This window comes from Epargyreus clarus, unplaced genomic scaffold, assembly GCF_041222505.1.
Source record: "Epargyreus clarus isolate Ecla_fem2 unplaced genomic scaffold, WU_Ecla_fem_2.2 ptg000013l, whole genome shotgun sequence".
Taxonomy (NCBI): Eukaryota; Metazoa; Arthropoda; class Insecta; order Lepidoptera; family Hesperiidae; genus Epargyreus; species Epargyreus clarus.
Genome location: NW_027332221.1, coordinates 4,275,427 through 4,296,551, shown reverse-complemented (window position 1 = coordinate 4,296,551; position 21,125 = coordinate 4,275,427). Strand labels below are relative to the sequence as shown.

Sequence of the window (21,125 nt, the reverse complement as noted above, 5' to 3'; positions counted from 1 at the left end):
ATGATGTTGATGAATGACGCGATGAAACCTTCGAAAGCAAACCACACCAGAATTGTTGAGCTTCGTTTATTCTTCGGGCAGCATAACGACGTTCTAAGGAGGTCCGCACTGTTCCATAGCTCGAGCAGTAATGTCTCGATGTCGCCAGTACTACCCTTTTTATAGGACCGGCGCACGTGCACTTGTTTTCCTTCTTAAGATGCAGGTAGTTTTACCTCAGGTGTTTAATCATTTCATTTTATAATAGGAGGACTGCTGTATTTGCTCCGACACGGCCATTCTGACAGGCGGCGCGTGCTCTGCGCCTGCCTGCGTTGTGAAGTTCAAACTCTGAAAGAAAATAATTTCTTTGAGGCAGGTATCTGTAAGCAACACATGTTGCCATTACAGATTACAGATGGTGTTATAAAAGCGGCACATTAAGACATTTCCCATGCACCTGTCTTGTAAATAAATATGGGTCGTTATTATGAGTTCTATCCACAGAACTGTCATAATGTTTAGGTTATTTAAAGTTTCTCGGCGATCTGTGGTGAATACGTGTCTACCACGGCTCCACAAGGGTAACTCGTGGTAGCTCAGAGGTATCACTCTCCAGATTATGTGTTCAATCTTTTGTCAACTGTAGGTGGGTAGAAGCAAATATCCACCAGAGTTGTCTCGCCAATGTCGCTTCGTGCGACCAGTCGTCGTCTTGCGCTCGGCGGGAGCCTACAGACGTTCTGTATGTGCCCTCTCGCTGCTCCTTTCCACGTGGATTACCCTTGTGCCGCGTGTGCATTGTGAAGTACAGAGACTACTCCTCGGGGAGATCAGGCCGTGCTTGCTTCCTCGAGCCCCGTGACAGCGTCGTGCGCGTCCCCCCTGACACGATTCGAGTCCGCAGACAGACTTGGAAGGCAAGGTTGGTGGTTTTTCTACTCATCTGCTGGGACGAGGATTGGGTCATACCTCTCACACTATACAGTCCACTTATATCATCCGGTGGGATTGCGTGGCCGTGCCCGCATACCTACACACCTCGCGGTCTGGCCTTCGAGCTGGTCCGCACAATACTTTTGGCCTTCGAGCCGGAAGTATAACCCTACAAACCCGTGCGGTCTGGCCTTCGAGTTGGATCGTACAGTATTTTTTGGTTCTTCGAGCCGGATCGTACAGTATTTTTTGGTCTTCGAGCCGAACGTAGAATAGGCTACCTATATCAATTACATTTCATTGCTCACCGCCATCTTAACACGTTTCATTCTTTTGTATCCGCCATATTTATTCTGTATTCCACGTAACACGTTTTACATTTATTCATATTTTATTCCCTTACAAACTCATTATATATTATTATATTTACTACAATATTGAAATTTAAAATTCAAAATGCCTCCTAAAAAGGACAAATGTTCAGAAGATTCGGAGTTTGTTGACTCAATAGATGTTGATTTAACCGTGTTAATCAACAAAAAACAACGTATTTTTGAGCAAATGCAAATAATTTACGACATGTCAAAAAACATATCTGATAGTAATTCAAAGGAATTATTTTTATTGCGTTTGTCTGATATTGATCAGCTACGTACTTCTTTTGAACAATGCATTTTTGAGATTTTTGAACTTGAGTTACAAGCTAATGAAAATACTGTGCTCAGAAATCAGGATTTAAAGAGCTTTGATGAGTTGTATTTTAGTGCAAAATTAAATTCTTTAAATGTAAAATCAAACCTCACAAATAATAATCCAACAAATAAATCTCAATCACTTTTGGAGTCTAGACCACGTCTTCCTAAATTAGAATTGTTTAGTTTTGACGGCAATGTTGAGCATTTTAATACCTTTTATGAGACGTTTTGTTCGTTAGTTCATAACCAGCCTCACATTCCGAAAATAGATAAATTTCATTATTTGCTTACGTGTACTAAGGGTTCCGCCTTAAATATAGTTAAAAGCGTTCCAATTTCTGCTAATAACTACGATATTGTTTGGCAAAGTTTACTAGATAAGTATCAAGATAACCGTATGTTGATCGGTATGTATTTAGACAAAATGTTAAATTTTACACCTTTAACAAAAGAGTCATCTTCACAATTAAATACTTTTATTGAAACCTTTGACCATTCTTATAAAGCTATTTGTAATTGATGAATGCTTGTGAGATTGCTTAGATATTTTCGAGTTTTTGAGTTTGTAAGTAAAAAACTTTTGCGAGCTGCACTGACATCTTTATTGCGTTTTTTGACAAGACATAGACAATAGTTATTATTTTAAATATTAAAATTGTTAAGGTTCACAGTAAGTACAGGAATGACAATAACCATAGACATGCCGCCCACCAAAGGACCGCAGTCCTTTACAAAATAGATATTAAACCTACATTTACAAAATAAGTTTAACAAGTTGTACTGAATTTTGACATTTGAGTACACCACATACTATAAGTTACCACAATTTGAATTACAATGGTTTGGTTACAAACTCTACATACTTTAACAAATATATCACACAATCTTTAAGAACTTTAACAAAGCTTCAACTACACATAAACAAATTTATGAAAACATCTCATAGATGGCAAAATTTAACATTTTTTAAAGTAATATCTTTCGTGGTACTACTAAAAGGTTCTACTAAAAGGAAAAACAACATTATAACATTCAGTGAATGCTGAGTGAAAATAACATAATAGAAAAAGTTACATTAATAATGTTAAGTTATAATTAAAGTAATACTGAAGTTATCAGTCAGACTGTATTGGTAAATAACAAAGTTTTGATATTGATCGTTTAACCACATCACTCGCACATCTTACACTATATACTCTAGTAACATTGTCGGGACCACGATGTTTAGCAACCACTCGCCCCAAAGGCCACTTGCCTGGAGGCAACTGTTCATCTTTAATAAGCACAATATCTCCTATTTCAAACTCTCTCATATGTTTTAACCACTTAGGACGTTCTTGTAGTCTAGATAAGTACTCATTTTGCCACCGGTGCCAGAAATCCCTCACCAGCCTTTGTACATATTGCCATCGTGATAAACGACTTAAATTAATGTCCCGCAGATCCGGACTTGGAATGGTAACAGGAGGTTCCCCAATTAAAAAGTGACCGGGTGTAAGTATTTCAAACTCAGTATCTGTGATGTCAATTGGAGTCAACGGTCTTGAATTCAGACATGCTTCAATTTGACACAATGTGGTAGTCATTTCTTCAAAGGTAAGCCTGGCTGTCAAGATGCGTCGCAGCCCGCAGGTGATGTTTCACTGACTTGACGCCAGCCTCCCACAGTCCACCAAAGTTTGGGCTGTATGGTGGAATGAAGTGCCACTGGGTGCCTTCAGCAGCCAAAATTTCACTTAAATGATCTGGCAATTCCACCTTTGCATTTTTCCACGCTTCAATCAACTGTTTATTGGCTCCCACAAAATTCCTCCCTTGATCACTCCATAGATGTGTACATTTTCCTCTTCGTGCCACGAATCTATGAAAAGCTCCTATAAATGATTCAGAAGACAAGTCGCCCACTAATTCCAAATGTATGGCCTTTGTTGCCATACAAATAAAAACGGCTATGTAGGCCTTGTTTGATTTGGCTCCTCTTCCCCTTGACATTAATACTTGCAACGGACCAGCAAAGTCCACACCACTATGAAGGAATGGTCTCGCAGGTGTGGTGCGTACTTTAGGTAAATCTCCCATAATTTGTGTTCTCATGGCAGCCTTATATCGTGTACAAGTAATGCACTTGTGTATGAATGTCTTCACTGCATTTTTTGAACCAAGAATCCAATATTTTGAACGAATGTAGCAAAGCATTAATTGTATTCCACCATGCATCGTTTTCCGATGAGCATCTGCAATTATTAAATGTGCGAGGTGATTCTTGCTATCGAGTATAATGGGGTGCTTAGCTTCATCTTCTAAGTCTGAATTTCGCAGTCTACCGCCCACCCTGAGAATATTGCAGTTATCCATGTATGGATTCAAAGATTTCAATTTACTACTTCTCTTTACATAATCCTTGTTATTTAATCTATGTATTTCTTCGAGGAAGTCTCTTCTTTGTGCTATTTTTATACACAACTTCAATGATTGATCCAGCTCTTCAACTGTTATATGCTTAGGTATGTCATTTGAAAGTTTTCTGAAATTTAAGAATCTTCTACAGTAGACTATAACTCTTAAAAGCTCATCTAAGACATTATAATTTTCAAAATCTATGACATTGTTATTATCTTCAATTTTCAAATTTACGTTTATTTGCCTTGTCTCCATATCTGTAGGTTCAATGTTTAGTCTTGAGAAGGTTACTTCTTTATCTCGTAGCCAGTGTGGTCCGTCCCACCATAACTTTGTTTCTATCAGTTCATTTAACTGAAGCCCTCTTGAACCGATATCCGCTGGGTTTGTCTTGGATTGTACATGAAACCATTGCGAGTTGCCTACATTATCCAATATTTCAACCACTCTGTTGCTTACAAATGTTTTCCATCTTAATGGATCTCCACATAACCATGATAATACAACTGATGAATCTGTCCAGGCATATACTCTTTCAACAGGTAATCGCATAGCCTTCCTTACTTGAGTCATTAATCTTGCTAATAATACAGCGCCGCAAAGCTCAAGTCTCGGAATTGTAATTGGTTTCACGGGTGCCACTCTTGTTTTAGATGCTATAATTCCTGTTTCATATTTCCCTTTCTTAGTTTCTACTCTATAATATATGACGGCACAATAAGCCTTCTCTGAAGCGTCACTAAATCCATGAAGTGTGATATTATCTAATTCCTTTCTGTCTGTCTTAATCCATCTGTTGATTTTTACTTTATTTAAACTATTAAAACTATCTCGTAATCTTAACCATTCTTCCTTCAATGCATCTCCAACATATTCATCCCAATGTAATCGTTCCATCCAAAGTTTCTGTATTAAGATTTTAGCTGGAATTATTGCTGCCCCTAGCCACCCAAGTGGATCAAATAATCTCTGTATATCTGCAAGGATGTTCCGCTTGGTGACAACTTCTGGTTGTGATGGTAATTTTAATTGATACTGAAATGAATCCATCGTCATGTTCCACGTTAAGCCCAATGTTTTGATAGTACATTCGTCAGTTTCTTGTTCTATCTTCATAGTGTCTTCGTCTGCTTGCATTTCCTGTAAAAGTTCTTTACTGTTTGAAGCCCACTTTTGTAACATGAATCCACCCTTGTTTAAGATGTGCGCAATATCCTTGCTCAGTAGTATTGCTTCTGGAACTGTGAAACAACCACTCATACAGTCGTCAACATAGAAATCTTCTCTTATGACTCTCGATGCTTCTGTATAATCTTGACCTTCGTCCTCCGCAAGTTGTATTAAAGTCTTGACGGCTAAGTAGGGTGCAGAAGCTGTTCCAAAGGTAACCCGCAACATACGGTATTCTTTTACCTCTTCATCTGTATTCCCACGCCATACAATTCTTTGCAAATCCGCATCTTCACTTGCAACTTGTATCATTCTATACATCTTTTGTATGTCAGTTACGAAGCAAATTGGTTTCAGACGCCATCTCATAACGAGGTTTCTCAGATCTTCTTGAAGCGGAGGTCCCGTCATAAGTATATCATTCAATGATTTACCCTTTGATCCTTTACAAGATGCATCAAATACAACTCTGATCTTGGTTGTTTTACTGTCTTCCTTTATAACAGCATGATGTGGTAAGTATATTGCTTTCTTATTTTTATCCTCTTCTGGAACTCTTTCCATGTGATTCAATTGAATATACTCTTCTATAACTCTACCATAATCTTCTTTAAGTTGTGGATTTCTCTCTAATCTTCTTTCTAACAGATGTAATCTTTTTAATGCTATCTGTTTTGTTTCCCCTATTTCTTCTATGGAATCCTTTAAAGGTAACTTGACGATGTATCTCCCTTCTGGTGATCTAATGTAATTATTTGTATAAATCTCTTCACACCTTCTCTCTTCAGCTGTATATTCTCTCTTCGTTGATTCTTCTATACTCCATAAATTTCGTAACATGTTGTTTATATCTATTTCCAATTTTTGATGCATGACCAAGATTGTATTATCTGTTGTGTGGTCATGGATATTGCCAAAGAGAATCCATCCCAGACTTGTTTCCTGTGCCGATGGCGAGCCTGATGGACCTTTGATTAAATTATTCTTAATGATTTCTGTGTATACTTCAACTCCAAGTAAAACATCTATTTTCCCGGCAATGAAATATTGTGGGTCGGCCAAGGTGAGACCTTCCAAATGTGACCAATTTTCCCTTGGCTCGATTGATTTACATGGTAACCGAGTAGTCACGTGTGAAGCTAAAACATAAGCCTGTACAGTGAGGCTGAATTCAAAATCGTACCTAGATATGACCTCCAGCTGTACCAAGTGGCTAACTGTTGTTGTTGTTGTTGAACCCACCCCAGTTACCATTCCATTGATGCCAGTTCTTTTGAGACCCAATGACTGAACTGCCCTTTCACTAATAAACGATGCCTGAGACCCAGGATCGATTAAAGCCCTCAAAACTATCATTTGTCCCGAACTGTTTCTAACAAGAACCAGTGCAGTGGCTAAAAGTGCTCTTTTTACATACCCTGACACCAAGTGTGAAGCAACAGAGACATCTTGTAGATCTTGATTTTCTACTTTTACATTTGTGCTGGATGAAGATCTGGTTGTGGTCCCTACCTGCTTTAACCCAGTATCTCCCTTATCATTTGTGATTTGATGTAAAAGCGAGTGATGTCGTTTCCCACATATTCTACAAGAACTCCTTTGTTTACAATTGAACACTGAGTGACTCGAAGACAAACAATTATAACACAAGCGATGATCTTTAACATACTCTCGTCTTTTAAAAGTATCTAATTTTGAAAAATCTTTACAATTAAATAAAAAATGATTTTTACCACATAGGCCACAACTAATTTCAACTGAATTGACATGAAATGATCGCTCCCTTGTGCTACGTACAGCAATTGGTTGGGTTAAAACTAAGGTTTGAATACTAGACTCAAGGAAATTACAAAGACTTACATATGAAGGCAATTCCTTTTCATATTCATTACTCACAAATTTCTCCCATTCCTTGTGTGTATCTGCATCTAACTTTTGAGTAATCACAAATACTAAAATGGGATCCCAAGATTCCGTTGATATGTCCATACCTCGCAGACAACTCAGACATTCATTGGTGTTGTCAATTAACGCCTTCAAGTGAGATGGCGATTGATTTACAATCTTCTTATTACTAAACAACCTTTTTAATATCGCATCCACTGTGAGTCTTTTTTGTGAATATCGTTTTTTCAAAGCTTCCCATGCTGTACTGTAGTTACTTGCAATCATTTGATAGTTCTTAATGGTGTTTCTTGCTTCTCCTGTTGTACAAGCCTTTAGGTAGTGTAATTTCTGTACGTCACTAAGTTTGTTTTTATGAATTAAGGATAGAAATAAATCCTCGAAAGCCTGCCATTCCTCGTACGCTCCTCCAAATGTTGGCAGAGCAATCTTAGGCAGATGCACCTCGGCATCTGCCCCCGACGACACCGACGACGACTCAATTTCCGACGAAATGTGCGGGGAGGACTTTTTGGTAGCCCTTATATTCTCGAGAGTGTCGGTTAAGTCCCCCTTGACGTCCAGATATAATTCTTCAATCTGGCTGTGCTTGTCTTCTCTGAAATATGGTATGGTTTCTCGTTGTTCCTTTTTGCTGCATTTAATTAATAATTTGTGGTTTTCTCGAAACGAGTCCCAATACTCTTCTACGCATTTAATTTTCGTTTGTAAGTATCCAACTGTCATTCTTGCCGACGGACATTTTTTATGATTGATTTTTGCCTTCTCTAATAACCGATGAAGATCTTCATTGAGTTCAACCAATTCTTCCACCGAAGACATCGCCAAAAGCCAATTGACGAATTAAGTTTAGCACGTGAAAAATGGCGGATGCACCAATTGAAATAATTTCTTGACAATAACACTGTATTTTTGCTTGATTTATCCGGTTCGATTAAGGACCAACATGTAATTGATGAATGCTTGTGAGATTGCTTAGATATTTTCGAGTTTTTGAGTTTGTAAGTAAAAAACTTTTGCGAGCTGCACTGACATCTTTATTGCGTTTTTTGACAAGACATAGACAATAGTTATTATTTTAAATATTAAAATTGTTAAGGTTCACAGTAAGTACAGGAATGACAATAACCATAGACACTATTCAATCTTTAAATATCGAAGACGTAAATAACTACATCTTTTGTCATATTGCTTTGCGGGCCTTAGATCCATGTACTCGTAAGTCATTTGAACAAAATTTAAATCAAAAGTGTATACCTAAATTTGCGGAATTAATGTCGTACATTAATAATCAAATTAAAGTTTTAAATCATTCGACCTCTTATATTACTTCAAATAATAATTTGCTTCAAAATAAACGTCAACTAGACGGTAGGAATAATACAACGCGTTCAAATAGAACCGGTTTGCTAAAGAATTACTCGCATACATCGTCAGCATCGCATACTGTTCATTCTAATAATCAGTTAATCTGTTTAAACTGTGGTGACAATCATTTGATATTTCGTTGTGCTCAGTTTCGTAAACTGAACCCTTCGCAGCGCATTAGCCGTGCTGATGTGTTGAAGTTATGTCATAATTGTCTTAAACCGAATCATAATGCTAGGGAGTGTAAGAGCGACTTTAAATGTATGGTTTGTCAGCGGCCGCATCACTCATTATTGCACAGGGATTCGAACCCGGCCGCAGCGGCCGGCAGCGCGCGCGAGGCCGTGCCCGCGTGCGCACCGCCTCCTGCGGAGCGAAGCGACGTTATGAATGCTCGTAGTAGTCATGCGTCATCGTTGCAATCTTATAATAATACCGTGTTGCTAGGCACAGCGATCGTGCATGTTTTAGATAACTTTAATAATTATCAATCCTGTCGCGTTCTAATTGACTCGGGCGCACAGTCAAACTTCATTTCTTTAAGTTGTTTACAGCGTTTAGGTTTGACTCAGCGTAAATGTCCATTTAATATTTTCGGATTAGCTGGCGAGTGTATTCAAAATCATGGTATGACGTCATGCGTCATAAAGCCGCGTCATATTGATAATAATTTATTTAATATTGATGCTGTAGTGCTTTCTAAAATTACTTCAGATTTACCTACGGTTAAAATACCGGATCATGTAGTAAGGGAATACAATAATTTATTTTTAGCGGATCCTTATTTCTTTAAAAAATCACCCATTGATATAATTCTATCTGGTGATGTTTTTCCCCATATATATGATGGTAAAAAGTTTATTATAAACCCCGACATTCCTGCTGCACTGAACAGTGTCTTTGGTTATGTCATAACGGGCAAACTAATTGCACCGCCGTCATGTGACGTCACGGATGCAAATGTTGTAGCGTCTACAACATTGGTGTCGTACACCGTTGAAAATAATCATCTGAATGACACTCTCAAACGTTTTTGGGAAGTGGAATCTTTGCCGTGCGAAATTCCCCTAAGTCCAGATGATGAAATAGCTGAGAAACTATTTATTGAGAAACATTATCGTAACGAAAACGGCCGGTATGTTTCACCTATTTTAATAAAACCTAATCATGAACCGTTAGGTGACTCGTATGACACCGCCCTAAGGCGTCTTGTACAAGTGGAGCGCCGTCTCGCGCGCACACCTGTTCTTCAGAAGGCGTATTCCGACTTCATGAAGGAGTATGAGTCATTAGGACACATGGAGCCATATTGCGGTACGGAACCGACGAAATATTTTATTCCACATCACTGCGTATTGCGACCGTCGAGCACCACCACTCCTTTACGTGTGGTCTTTGATGGATCTCAGAAATCGAGTACTGGTGTCTCCTTAAACGACACTCTATTCACTGGTCGAAAACTTCTTAATGACATCTCAAAGATAATTCTTAACTTTCGTCTTTATGACATATGTCTCACAGCAGATGTTTCAAAGATGTATCGAGCCGTGCTCATAGATCCAGGTGATAGAAGTTTTCAGCACATATTGTGGCGTGAACAGCCATCAGATCCAGTACAAATTTATGAGTTAAAAACAAATACCTACGGTTTACGTAGTGCGCCGTACATAGCTATTCGCACGTTGCATCAGCTCGCGCAAGATGAAGGCTTTAGTAGCCTCGCTTCCCGTGTACTTCTAGAAGGCGTTTATGTTGACGACGTGTTATGGTCGTGTCAGTCTGTCTCCGAAGCTTGCACGTTGCAAGATGACTTGACATCCCTTCTTAAAATTAGCGGTTTTGATTTGCGTAAGTGGGCAAGTAATTGCCCCGAGTTATTAAGTCGTATGGACTCAGATCAAGTATCTGAAATTAATTTTCATGACGATACGTTATCGTCATCGCTGAAGGTCTTAGGACTTACGTGGTTGCTTTCATGCGATTCCTTTTCTTTTAATTATAACCTTAATGATAATAAAGGTACCAAACGCTCTGTTCTTAAACTCCTCGCGAGTATATATGACCCCGTGGGTTTTATTGCGCCGTGTACCTTTGTAGCAAAGTGTATCATGCAGGACTTGTGGAAATTAAACCTCGCCTGGGATGATCACTTACCATCAGACCTACTGCAAAAGTGGGATAAGTTTATTATTCAGTTGCCTCAATTGTCGAAACTTCGTATTGACAGGCACTTACTGGTACCTGCTTTTATTAATGCACAGCTCATTGGCTTCTGTGATGCGTCATCACAGGGCTACGCGGCTTGCGTTTATTTACGCAGCACAGATAACAAAGGTAATGTTAAGGTTCGATTATTAACTAGCAAATCAAAGGTAGCTCCTTTAAAACCTTTGTTATCCATCCCTAAGTTTGAGCTTATGGCAGCCGTGCTGCTCTCCAAGCTTATTCGTTTTTTCGTACAAAACATTAAAGATTTTAACTTATCTGTTATCGCTCTAAGCGACTCGAGTGTAGTTCTGTCGTGGCTTCAGACGCCACCATACAAGTTAAAGGTTTTCGTTGCTAACCGTGTTAGCGAAATTATTGATACAATTCCCCCGAATTGTTGGTTTCACGTAAATAGTGAAAACAACGCCGCCGATCTTTGTTCGCGCGGCGCGCTGCCCGAGCAGCTGCTCGCCGCGGCAGACGCGTGGTTCAGCGGTCCCGTGTGGCTTGCTGCCGAGCTACGTAGTTGGCCGACGAGTACATTTTTCTTAAAGGACCATACTAATGTTCCTGAACAAAAATCAAATACTGATACATTTACCTTTAACTCGTATAAACATAGAAATTATCATTATAATGACCTTGAAGATTCATTTAATCAAATCTCTTCTTTTAACAAACTGCAACGCGTTATGACTTGGTGTCATCGTTTCATTAATAACTTAAAACTAAAGAAATCCTGTCGTAAATTCGGCCCTTTACAGTCTTCCGAGTTAAGGCAAGGTCATAACTCGATTATTCGTATAATTCAGAATAACTACTTTCAACATGAAATTCAATTGATAACAAAAAATAGTTTTGTGCCTTCGCTTCGTAAGCTATCTCCTTTCATTGACTCTGACGGTTTCCTCAGGGTGGGGGGTCGTATCCTCCAGGCAGATTTACCTTTTAGTGCAAAACATCCGTTGATGTTGCCTAAAAAATGCCATACTACAACGTTAATAATTGAATATTTTCACAAATTATATTTGCATACGGGGCCACGCACATTGCAAGGCATCCTATGTACTAAGTATTGGATAATTAATGCTCGTAGCATCATTCGTTCTGTCCTTTCGAAGTGCAGAAATTGTTTCAAATTTAGGCCTTCCGTTACACAGCCTATGATGGGTACGTTACCTGCATCTAGGTTGAAAGCAGATAAAGTGTTCAACCACGTTGGTTGTGACATAGGTGGTCCTTTTCTTATAAAAGAAAGCTTACGACGGAATGCAAAAATTAGCAAGGCATATTTATGTCTTTTCGTATGTTTTTCTACGAAAGCGGTGCACTTAGAAGTGCTTACCGACTTATCGTGTGAATGTTTCTTAGCTACGTTTGATCGTTTCGTGGCGCGTCGCGGTCTCTGTAGTTGTCTGTATTCCGACTGCGGAACAAACTTTATCGCGGCGGCTAAGCATCTTAAACAGGTTCACAATTTTTTGAATCGCTCAAATGTTCGCGATGCTATCCTCGTAGGGTTGTCATCACGAAGTGTCGAATGGCGTACGAATCCGCCAAACGCTGCTTCCATGGGTGGCCTGTGGGAGGCCGGTATAAAATCGGCCAAGCACCACCTGTACCGTGTTATAGGTGACAGGGCTCTCACATTTGAAGAGCTTTCCACTCTTTTTTGTAAAATTGAGGCAGTTATGAATTCACGACCATTGAGTTCTCTCTCGAATAATCCAAATGAATTTGAGGTTTTAACAGCCGGTCATTTCTTAATAGGTCGTAATCTGTTAGCTGTACCGGAATATGATGTTGAAAACGTTCCTCTGAATCGGTTGTCACGTTGGCAGTCCGTTCAAAGGGCCTCACAATCCTTTTGGAAACGATGGTCTAATGACGTTTTACATACTTTGCAACAGAGGGAAAAATGGTTTTCTTCTACACCTAACGTAAAGAAAGGAGATTTAGTACTTCTTAAATCTAACTTAGCAAAGCCTTTACAGTGGCCTCTAGGTAGGATAGAGGAAATCCATCCTGGAGTGGATAATGTCGTGCGTGTCGTAACTATACGCACAAACAATGGGCTCCTTAAGAGACCCGTCAATAAAATTTGTCCTTTGCCATATACAAATTAATTACGAAAATTATCTATTTATTTTATAGCTAGGTTAGGAGTACACTTTACATTTACACTATACAAATCTATTATTATTTTATTTCTCTTGAAACTTCGTAAGTTTCATATCATTTATTTACTTATTTATTCATACCTACTCACATTACATATTATGGAAATCACCACAGTGATTTCGGTGGGGGGTATGTTCAATCTTTTGTCAACTGTAGGTGGGTAGAAGCAAATATCCACCAGAGTTGTCTCGCCAATGTCGCTTCGTGCGACCAGTCGTCGTCTTGCGCTCGGCGGGAGCCTACAGACGTTCTGTATGTGCCCTCTCGCTGCTCCTTTCCACGTGGATTACCCTTGTGCCGCGTGTGCATTGTGAAGTACAGAGACTACTCCTCGGGGAGATCAGGCCGTGCTTGCTTCCTCGAGCCCCGTGACAGCGTCGTGCGCGTCCCCCCTGACACGATTCGAGTCCGCAGACAGACTTGGAAGGCAAGGTTGGTGGTTTTTCTACTCATCTGCTGGGACGAGGATTGGGTCATACCTCTCACACTATACAGTCCACTTATATCATCCGGTGGGATTGCGTGGCCGTGCCCGCATACCTACACACCTCGCGGTCTGGCCTTCGAGCTGGTCCGCACAATACTTTTGGCCTTCGAGCCGGAAGTATAACCCTACAAACCCGTGCGGTCTGGCCTTCGAGTTGGATCGTACAGTATTTTTTGGTTCTTCGAGCCGGATCGTACATTATGTTTTGTTATATTTCTCGAAGATAGGGATGATGCTGTGGCGCTGAGCGGTCTTGAACGCCGTGGTCCACAGTGGCTCTAAAGGAAAAAGGAACAGGGTCGATGCTGTGGCGCTGAGCGGTCCTGAACGCCGTGGTCCACAGAGGCTCTGAAATCTTTTTTTTTTTTTTTTTTGTTTTTTTTTTTTGACATAATTACTTGCTCGTGATTATGTTTTGTTATAGTTCTCGAAGATAGGGATGATGCTGTAGCGCTGAGCGGTCTTGAACGCCGTGGTCCACAGGGGCTCTAAAGGAAAAAGGAACAGGGTCGATGCTGTGGCGCTGAGCGGTCTTGAACGCCGTGGTCCACAGGGGCTCTGAAAATTTTTAGACATATTAACTTGCTCGTCGATAATCGATAAGTAATCGATGCTGTGGTTCTGAGCGGTCACGTACGCCGTGGTCCACAAGGTTTATGAAAATATTTAAAATATCAGACTAGTAATACGGGATATGGTAGGTTTCATAAAGTTGTAATTAGCGTTAGAATAGGATTTTCCAATATTAGAGATCTAACAGAAAAATAAAATAACTGCTGACCGGTTATTTAGGTCACCGAACCACCCTCTTCATTGTCCACTGACACTTGGGATGCTGTTACTAGTGATGAAGTTGTGGATCCGCCTCCTGTAAAATTCCTTCTGCAGATTCCGCCGACACGGCTTATAATTATTAACTATTCCCTATAAAACCTATTTGGAGAAACGCAGAAGTTAAATGTTGCTGTCCAGGGAACTCGTCCATTCGTCAGGAATAAGGGAAAAGCTAAAACATGACAATTTTTTTTTTTTTTTTTTTTTCTTTTTTTTTTTCAACTGTGTTATTACTGGTGACCTTCTCCGACTCTGCCATCGTGACGGAGTCACACGTCCTCGTGTGCTGTTCCTGTAGGTCAGATAAACAAACTGAATATTAAAATTTCCACTCGGCTAATCCTGATTAACTCGTATTAAGGTTATTCGCTACCGAACACTACGGTATCATATCTCCACATTGGAAACACCTTTAACTGAACAGTTACACCAGTATCTCCATTGAGTAAAGTGTAAACTATCAAAATTGATTTAGAAATATGATAGCCTTCACAAAAATTTACAAGAAATAATGAGTGTACCTGCAAGTTCATTCAAACACTAAATAATTCTCATTAAATAGTGATCACATTTTAGTGGCTTAATTCTTGAACTGTGAAGTACCCCAAGTACGTTAATCTTTTAAGAGCCCAAAGTCACTTACCGAAAATGCACTTACTAACTCACCGCCTTGGTTTTACCACAGTCAAAAAGTATCCTGCCTTATGGCCACCCGTATCATAGGCCACCCATTCTGGGACGCCCTCTATCGATGTGCCAGGTAGTAGATGTGAAGTGCCTATTGTAATAGCACCTCGCAATGTGGTGCTATCTGGTGATGATCCTGGTATGAGAGGTGGAAGGATGCCGCAGCTGATGAGGATGTAGGCGAGATTGGAGCTTGTTCCGATCCCACTTCTGATAACGGAGTAACAGTTTAAAAGGGCGTGACATCAGCACCGCTGACGTCATAATTATTGTTATGATGTTGATGAATGACGCGATGAAACCTTCGAAAGCAAACCACACCAGAATTGTTGAGCTTCGTTTATTCTTCGGGCAGCATAACGACGTTCTAAGGAGGTCCGCACTGTTCCATAGCTCGAGCAGTAATGTCTCGATGTCGCCAGTACTACCCTTTTTATAGGACCGGCGCACGTGCACTTGTTTTCCTACTTAAGATGCAGGTAGTTTTACCTCAGGTGTTTAATCATTTCATTTTATAATAGGAGGACTGCTGTATTTGCTCCGACATACATAATATTTTCATAAATGTATTGACTATGCACCGTCAATATATTAATAGTGGGAAACAGTTCTCTTAGGGACTCACCACGCCGCAGACTATATATTTACCTTATTGCTCTTTTTTGAATAGTAAATATAGAGTCTGTTTTTTTTTTTTTTTTTTTTTTATAATATAAGAGTAGCAGACGAGCATGCAGTCCACCTGATGGTAAGTGGCTACTGCCGCCCATGGACATCTGTAATCAACCCCAGATAGGATTAGATATTCCTACCTGAGGTCGGCCACAGATGCGCCGCTACCCCTGAGGACTAAGCTGGAACGCCTCGGAAAAGTCTGTCTCCCTTACCACACCCTTCAATCCGGAACACAGCAGCGCTTAACACTGCTGTTATTAGGTTGAAATAGGTGTGGCGGTGGTGCCGCCGGAGTCGAACCACAAAGGGTTCTACCACCTTCGATGTCAGCAGCACTGCCCCACAGTAGAATGCCATAAGACATAATGCTGTGAAAGTAACTGAAATAGACAAGTCTGGCAGTGGGTATGTCTGTTAACTGTCTAATTGCAACTGCAAAAGCTGCAGTACTAAGTCTGCTGGACAAAGCAGAGATGTGGGGACCCCACTGGAGTTTAGAATCAATGGTAATCCCCAAGAAAACAGTTTCATTGACGAATTGCAAAGTCTCACCATTTAGAGCGACATTCATCCCCGTACTCCTTACATTTGGTAGCATAAATTTAATACATTTAGTTTTATTAGAATTTAAGAGTAGGTTGTTTGCATCAAACCAGTTCTGAATCCAGCAAAGAGTTTCATTAATATCGTTCGTATCCTGTGATTGTCGTTTTACTCTAAACACAAAGGAAGTGTCATCAGCAAACAAAACAACCTCAGATAAATCCTTTACTACATTTGGCAAATCATTTATATAAACTAAAAATAGAAACGGACCTAGGATGGAGCCCTGAGGTACACCTATTTTAATATTAGAACCTGCTGATAATGCTCCATTTACTTGCACTCGTTGGACTCTATTGTTTAAATAAGAATTTATCAACTTTAGAGAATTTCCCTGAATACCACAATATTGTAATTTTAACAATAAGGTTTTATGATCAACACAATCAAAAGCTTTAGACAAGTCACAAAAAATACCTATAGCATCATGTGCTTGTTCCCAACAATCAAAAATATGTCGCAGCAATTGAACACCAGCATCTGTGGTAGAACGGCCTTTAGTAAAGCCAAATTGCTTTTGATGTAAAAGATTATTTAGTTTAAAATGAAGCAACATTTGGTGTAAGAGGATCTTTTCAAAAATTTTACTTAGAACAGGCAGTACTGAGATGGGTCTATAATTGTTAGGATCTTTAGTATGACCTGCCTGAAACAATGGAATTATTTTGCTATGTTTCATTAAATCAGGGAAACAGCCCTGATCAACACACATATTAAAAATAGTGACTAAGTAGGGAGCTAAAGTTTTAATGATTGATATACAAACTTTTACTGACATTCCCCAAATGTCCTCTGTATTTTTAACAGTTAATTCTTTAAAAGCTTTTAATATGTCATTAATTAAAATATGTCTAAATTTAAATTTAATGTGACACTGGCTTAAATTCTCTTTAAGGAAGGTCACTGCTTTAATTGGGGATGATTTTAAAAATTTAGTAGTATTAAATGGTATATTCGAGAAAAAAGTTTCAAATTCTTGTGCAATTTCTTTATCTGAGGTAATCTGACCACGTTCAGTAGTAAGAGATACTTTACTGATACTTAATCTGCAAGTTCGTGTTTCGGCATTAATTATTTTCCAGATTGTTTTAATTTTATTATCAGCATTTTTTATTTTATTATGTATGAACTTAGATTTAGCTGTCATACAAACTGATTTAAATATTTTAGAATATTTACCAACAAATTCATTGAAGTGAGGGCTACAGTTATTCTCTCTTTCACTATAAAGCTCGAAAAGTTTACTTCTACTTAGACGAATACCTTTAGTAGCCCATTCACAAAAACTAAGTCTAGTACTCTTTTCATACCTAACTTCAGAAAATATTTTTTTAAACTCTGTGTGCACTGTGGAGAAAAATGCAGAATATAAATTATTAACACAAGTGCTATGGTTCAGAACTGACAACTTATTTAGTAGCACTTTATTATATTTTAATAAACGGTGACTTGTGATTGGTCTATGAAGAAACTTTATGTTCCCTTCCTTGGATATGTTATATTATCGAAGAGTAGCCCCGATCAAATGCAATGATAAGTAAAAGTGTGGTGCTTTTGTGCATTATCGGAGGGTAGCCCCGATCAAATGCAATGTAATAGTGTCATATTTGTGCAGTATCGAAATTAAATAAATTTTAACAAGCGTTATAGTTACATTTTGATGTAATTTTAACTCGAGTTTCCTCCTTTTCTCTTTTTTGCTATTAATATTTAAAATTCTGAGGGCGTACATACCTGGATTTTTATATCCCCCTTCTGAAATATCAGAAAAACTCCAATTCGCAGCACATTAAATACTTTTATTCAGTTTTTAACACTTTTATCAGCCAACTAGCATAGTTTCCACTAAACAACTTATCACCTTGATGGTTAACGTACGACTACCAAACTGACCACTCGATCCGACGTTATCACAGACTTTTATAGGGATTTTAGGTTCATACTACCCACAATATAAGTTTATTTTAATATCAAACTACCTATTTTAATATTAATTTTTCAATCATTGCTGTTAAGATGACAACAAAACAATTATTAAATTCGGAAATCATGACATTTGAATGGATAGATTGAGACTAGAATGTTGAAAACAAGATAAAATTGATTAATATAATTATTGTTGCTATTATGATTGGAGGCTCAATTTAAAAATATATATATAGTACAGTTGTGCATATCGGTAATTCTTAATACTGAAAAATAATACGAATTGTCCTAATTGTTACATAACTTAACTAATAATTAAATAATATGTTAATACCCTCTGAAAACGATATACTTAAATTTTGTGAACAAACTTTACTCTTCTTAAATTACTTGTTAACATTGTAAACTGAGGAGTTTACTTCAAAATAAGTGCATTTTCTGTGAAAAAGTGTCTAAAAAAAATTTTGGAAGACAGTTCTAGTGGTAACTCTGATCATTTGACTATAGTCTGTGGTGTGAAAAGTAAATCCTAATTGGTCTAAAGGTACACCTACTTATGAAATATATATAAATACATCAACTTATGAAAGTATTTTAAGGGTCTTTAATCTTAAATGTCAGGCTTTATAGATATGGGAACCTAATGGTTGTTAATATTGGCTAATGTACGCCAGAAATTGCATAGATTAGATTTGAATTTATTTTTGATAACTTTTAATTTTGAAACATTTTATACACTTAGAAAGGCGACGACGAATAGTGCGTTTAGCGGCGATGATCCAAAACTGTAGGAGTAAGAAATGGGTAGTGTTTATACCCGGATGTAAATAATTTCGATGAATGTGATCAATGATTAAGTCGGTAAGAACGTGATTCGAAGGTAGGAAGGCAGGATGTTTATGTTCGTATTCTAAACCTGATCGACAAATCCTGTCGCCCACCCTGAGCACACCCTGCTCAATGAGAAACGAAGTTTGGTTAACGGTTTATTATTTTGCAAGTTAGATATTTCAACTGAAAATGAATAGGTGTTAACGATTTGCATTAATGATTTATGACGTTCAATATTATTAAGAAAATTACTACGGTTTGCCTGCTTTAGATTTCGTGAATTGTGAATAAAACGGTTAACATAGGTGAGAGTATTAACAATTTTAGACAACGAAGAAAAACGATTTAATAATATGTCGATAATGTTACTTTCGATTTTTATGGGTTCGTTGAGGTTACCTGAAACTAATGTCACTGATTTGCGTTCCTCCGAAGTTATAACTACCTCGTCATCAGTAGTATTAGTTATGCTGTCGGTATTTAAAGGCCAATATTTGTGATCTTCAGCGAGCCAACGGGGATCCGCCTACCATTAGGAATTATGAAGAAGTTGATTAGGAAACTGTCCACGCGAGCAGATATCGGCTAGGTTATCGCCAGAGGATACATGATGCCAACATTCAGGAGGTGTAATGTCTTGGATATGGCTTACGCGGTTTGCAACGAATGTGGCCCAACGCGATGAATGGGAGCGTAACCAGGACAGTACGACTGTTGAATCCGACCACAGGTGGACAGCATCGATTTGTATACGATTAAGGTAGGTTTCACGCACAAATTTATATAAATCGAAGAGAAGCACAGCCGCGCATAGTTCCAACCGAGGCAATGAGATATGTTTAAGCGGGGCTACTCAAGCCTTCGCACACACAAGAAAAACTTTAACTGCATCGGTGTTACTAGTAACGCGTAAATAAATAACAGCGCCGTATGCTGTCTCTGAGCTGTCACAGAATCCGTGCAGCTCACACGAATTAGTATTATCACATGTAAGTATACGCAGTATCCGAAGTTGAACTAATTCCGGTAACTGATTTTTATGTGTTCCAAGTACTAATGACGTCATTGGGAGGAGTTTGATCCCATCCAATACCGATAATCCAAAGCCTTTGGATATACGATTTGATTTGTATTGTAATAGGCGCTAAAAATCCCAATGGGTCGAAGATTCGAGCGAGTTCACTCAGAATGGAACGTTTAGTCGATCAACAAGGCCGATCTAAAGGTTTAAATTCGAAAAGAAATGCATCTGATGAAGAATCCCACTTTAGTCCGAGAACCTTTAATAATAATAATAATAATAATAATAATAATAATAATAATAATAATAATAATAATAATAATAATAATAATAATAATAATAATAATAATAATAATAATAATAATAATAATAATAATAATAATAATAATAATAATAATAATAATAATAATAATAATAATAATAATAATAATAATAATAATAATAATAATAATAATAATAATAATAATAATAATAATAATAATAATAATAATAATAATAATAATAATAATAATAATAATAATAATAATAATAATAATAATAATAATAATAATAATAATAATAATAATAATAATAATAATAATGATAATAATAATAATAATAATAATAATAATAATGATAATAATAATAATAATAATAATAATAATAATAATAATAATAATAATAATAATAATAATAATAATAATAATAATAATAATAATAATAATAATAATAATAATAATAATAATAATAATAATAATAATAATAATAATAATAATAATAATAATAATAATAATAATAATAATAATAATAATAATAATAATAATAATAATAATAATAATAATAATAATAATAATAATAATAATAATAATAATAATAATAATAATAATAATAATAATAATAATAATAATAATAATAATAATAATAATAATAATAATAATAATAATAATAATAATAATAATAATAATAATAATAATAATAATAATAATAATAATAATAATAATAATAATAATAATAATAATAATAATAATAATAATAATAATAATAATAATAATAATAATAATAATAATAATAATAATAATAATAATAATAATAATAATAATAATAATAATAATAATAATAATAATAATAATAATAATAATAATAATAATAATAATAATAATAATAATAATAATAATAATAATAATAATAATAATAATAATAATAATAATAATAATAATAATAATAATAATAATAATAATAA

The 21,125-nt window shown here is 36.9% G+C and overlaps 1 protein-coding gene across 1 annotated transcript; it reads right to left on the bottom strand.

Annotated features, from left to right (window-relative positions):
• Positions 1-3,200: 3,200 nt before the first annotated feature.
• On the bottom strand, positions 3,201-7,907 carry LOC140746734 (uncharacterized). Its single transcript, XM_073078833.1, has 3 exons — positions 7,041-7,907; positions 4,255-6,497; positions 3,201-4,134 (listed from the first exon to the last, which is right to left on the bottom strand). Exons 1-3 carry the CDS (start codon positions 7,905-7,907, stop codon positions 3,201-3,203), a joined length of 4,044 nt encoding a protein of 1,347 aa, XP_072934934.1.
• Between the last annotated feature and the right edge of the window lie 13,218 nt (positions 7,908-21,125).

Excerpts from the sequence above, each read along its gene's own strand:
- LOC140746734 (XM_073078833.1), bottom strand. The coding sequence starts at position 7,907 with ATGTCTTCGGTGGAAGAATTGGTTGAACTCAATGAAGATCTTCATCGG. Across the intron at positions 6,498-7,040 it reads AAAAGGAATTGCCTTCATAT|GCATCGTTTATTAGTGAAAG; the intron begins GTAAGTCTTTGT and ends CCTGGGTCTCAG. Across the intron at positions 4,135-4,254 it reads CCTACAGATATGGAGACAAG|AAAACTTTCAAATGACATAC; the intron begins GCAAATAAACGT and ends CTTAAATTTCAG.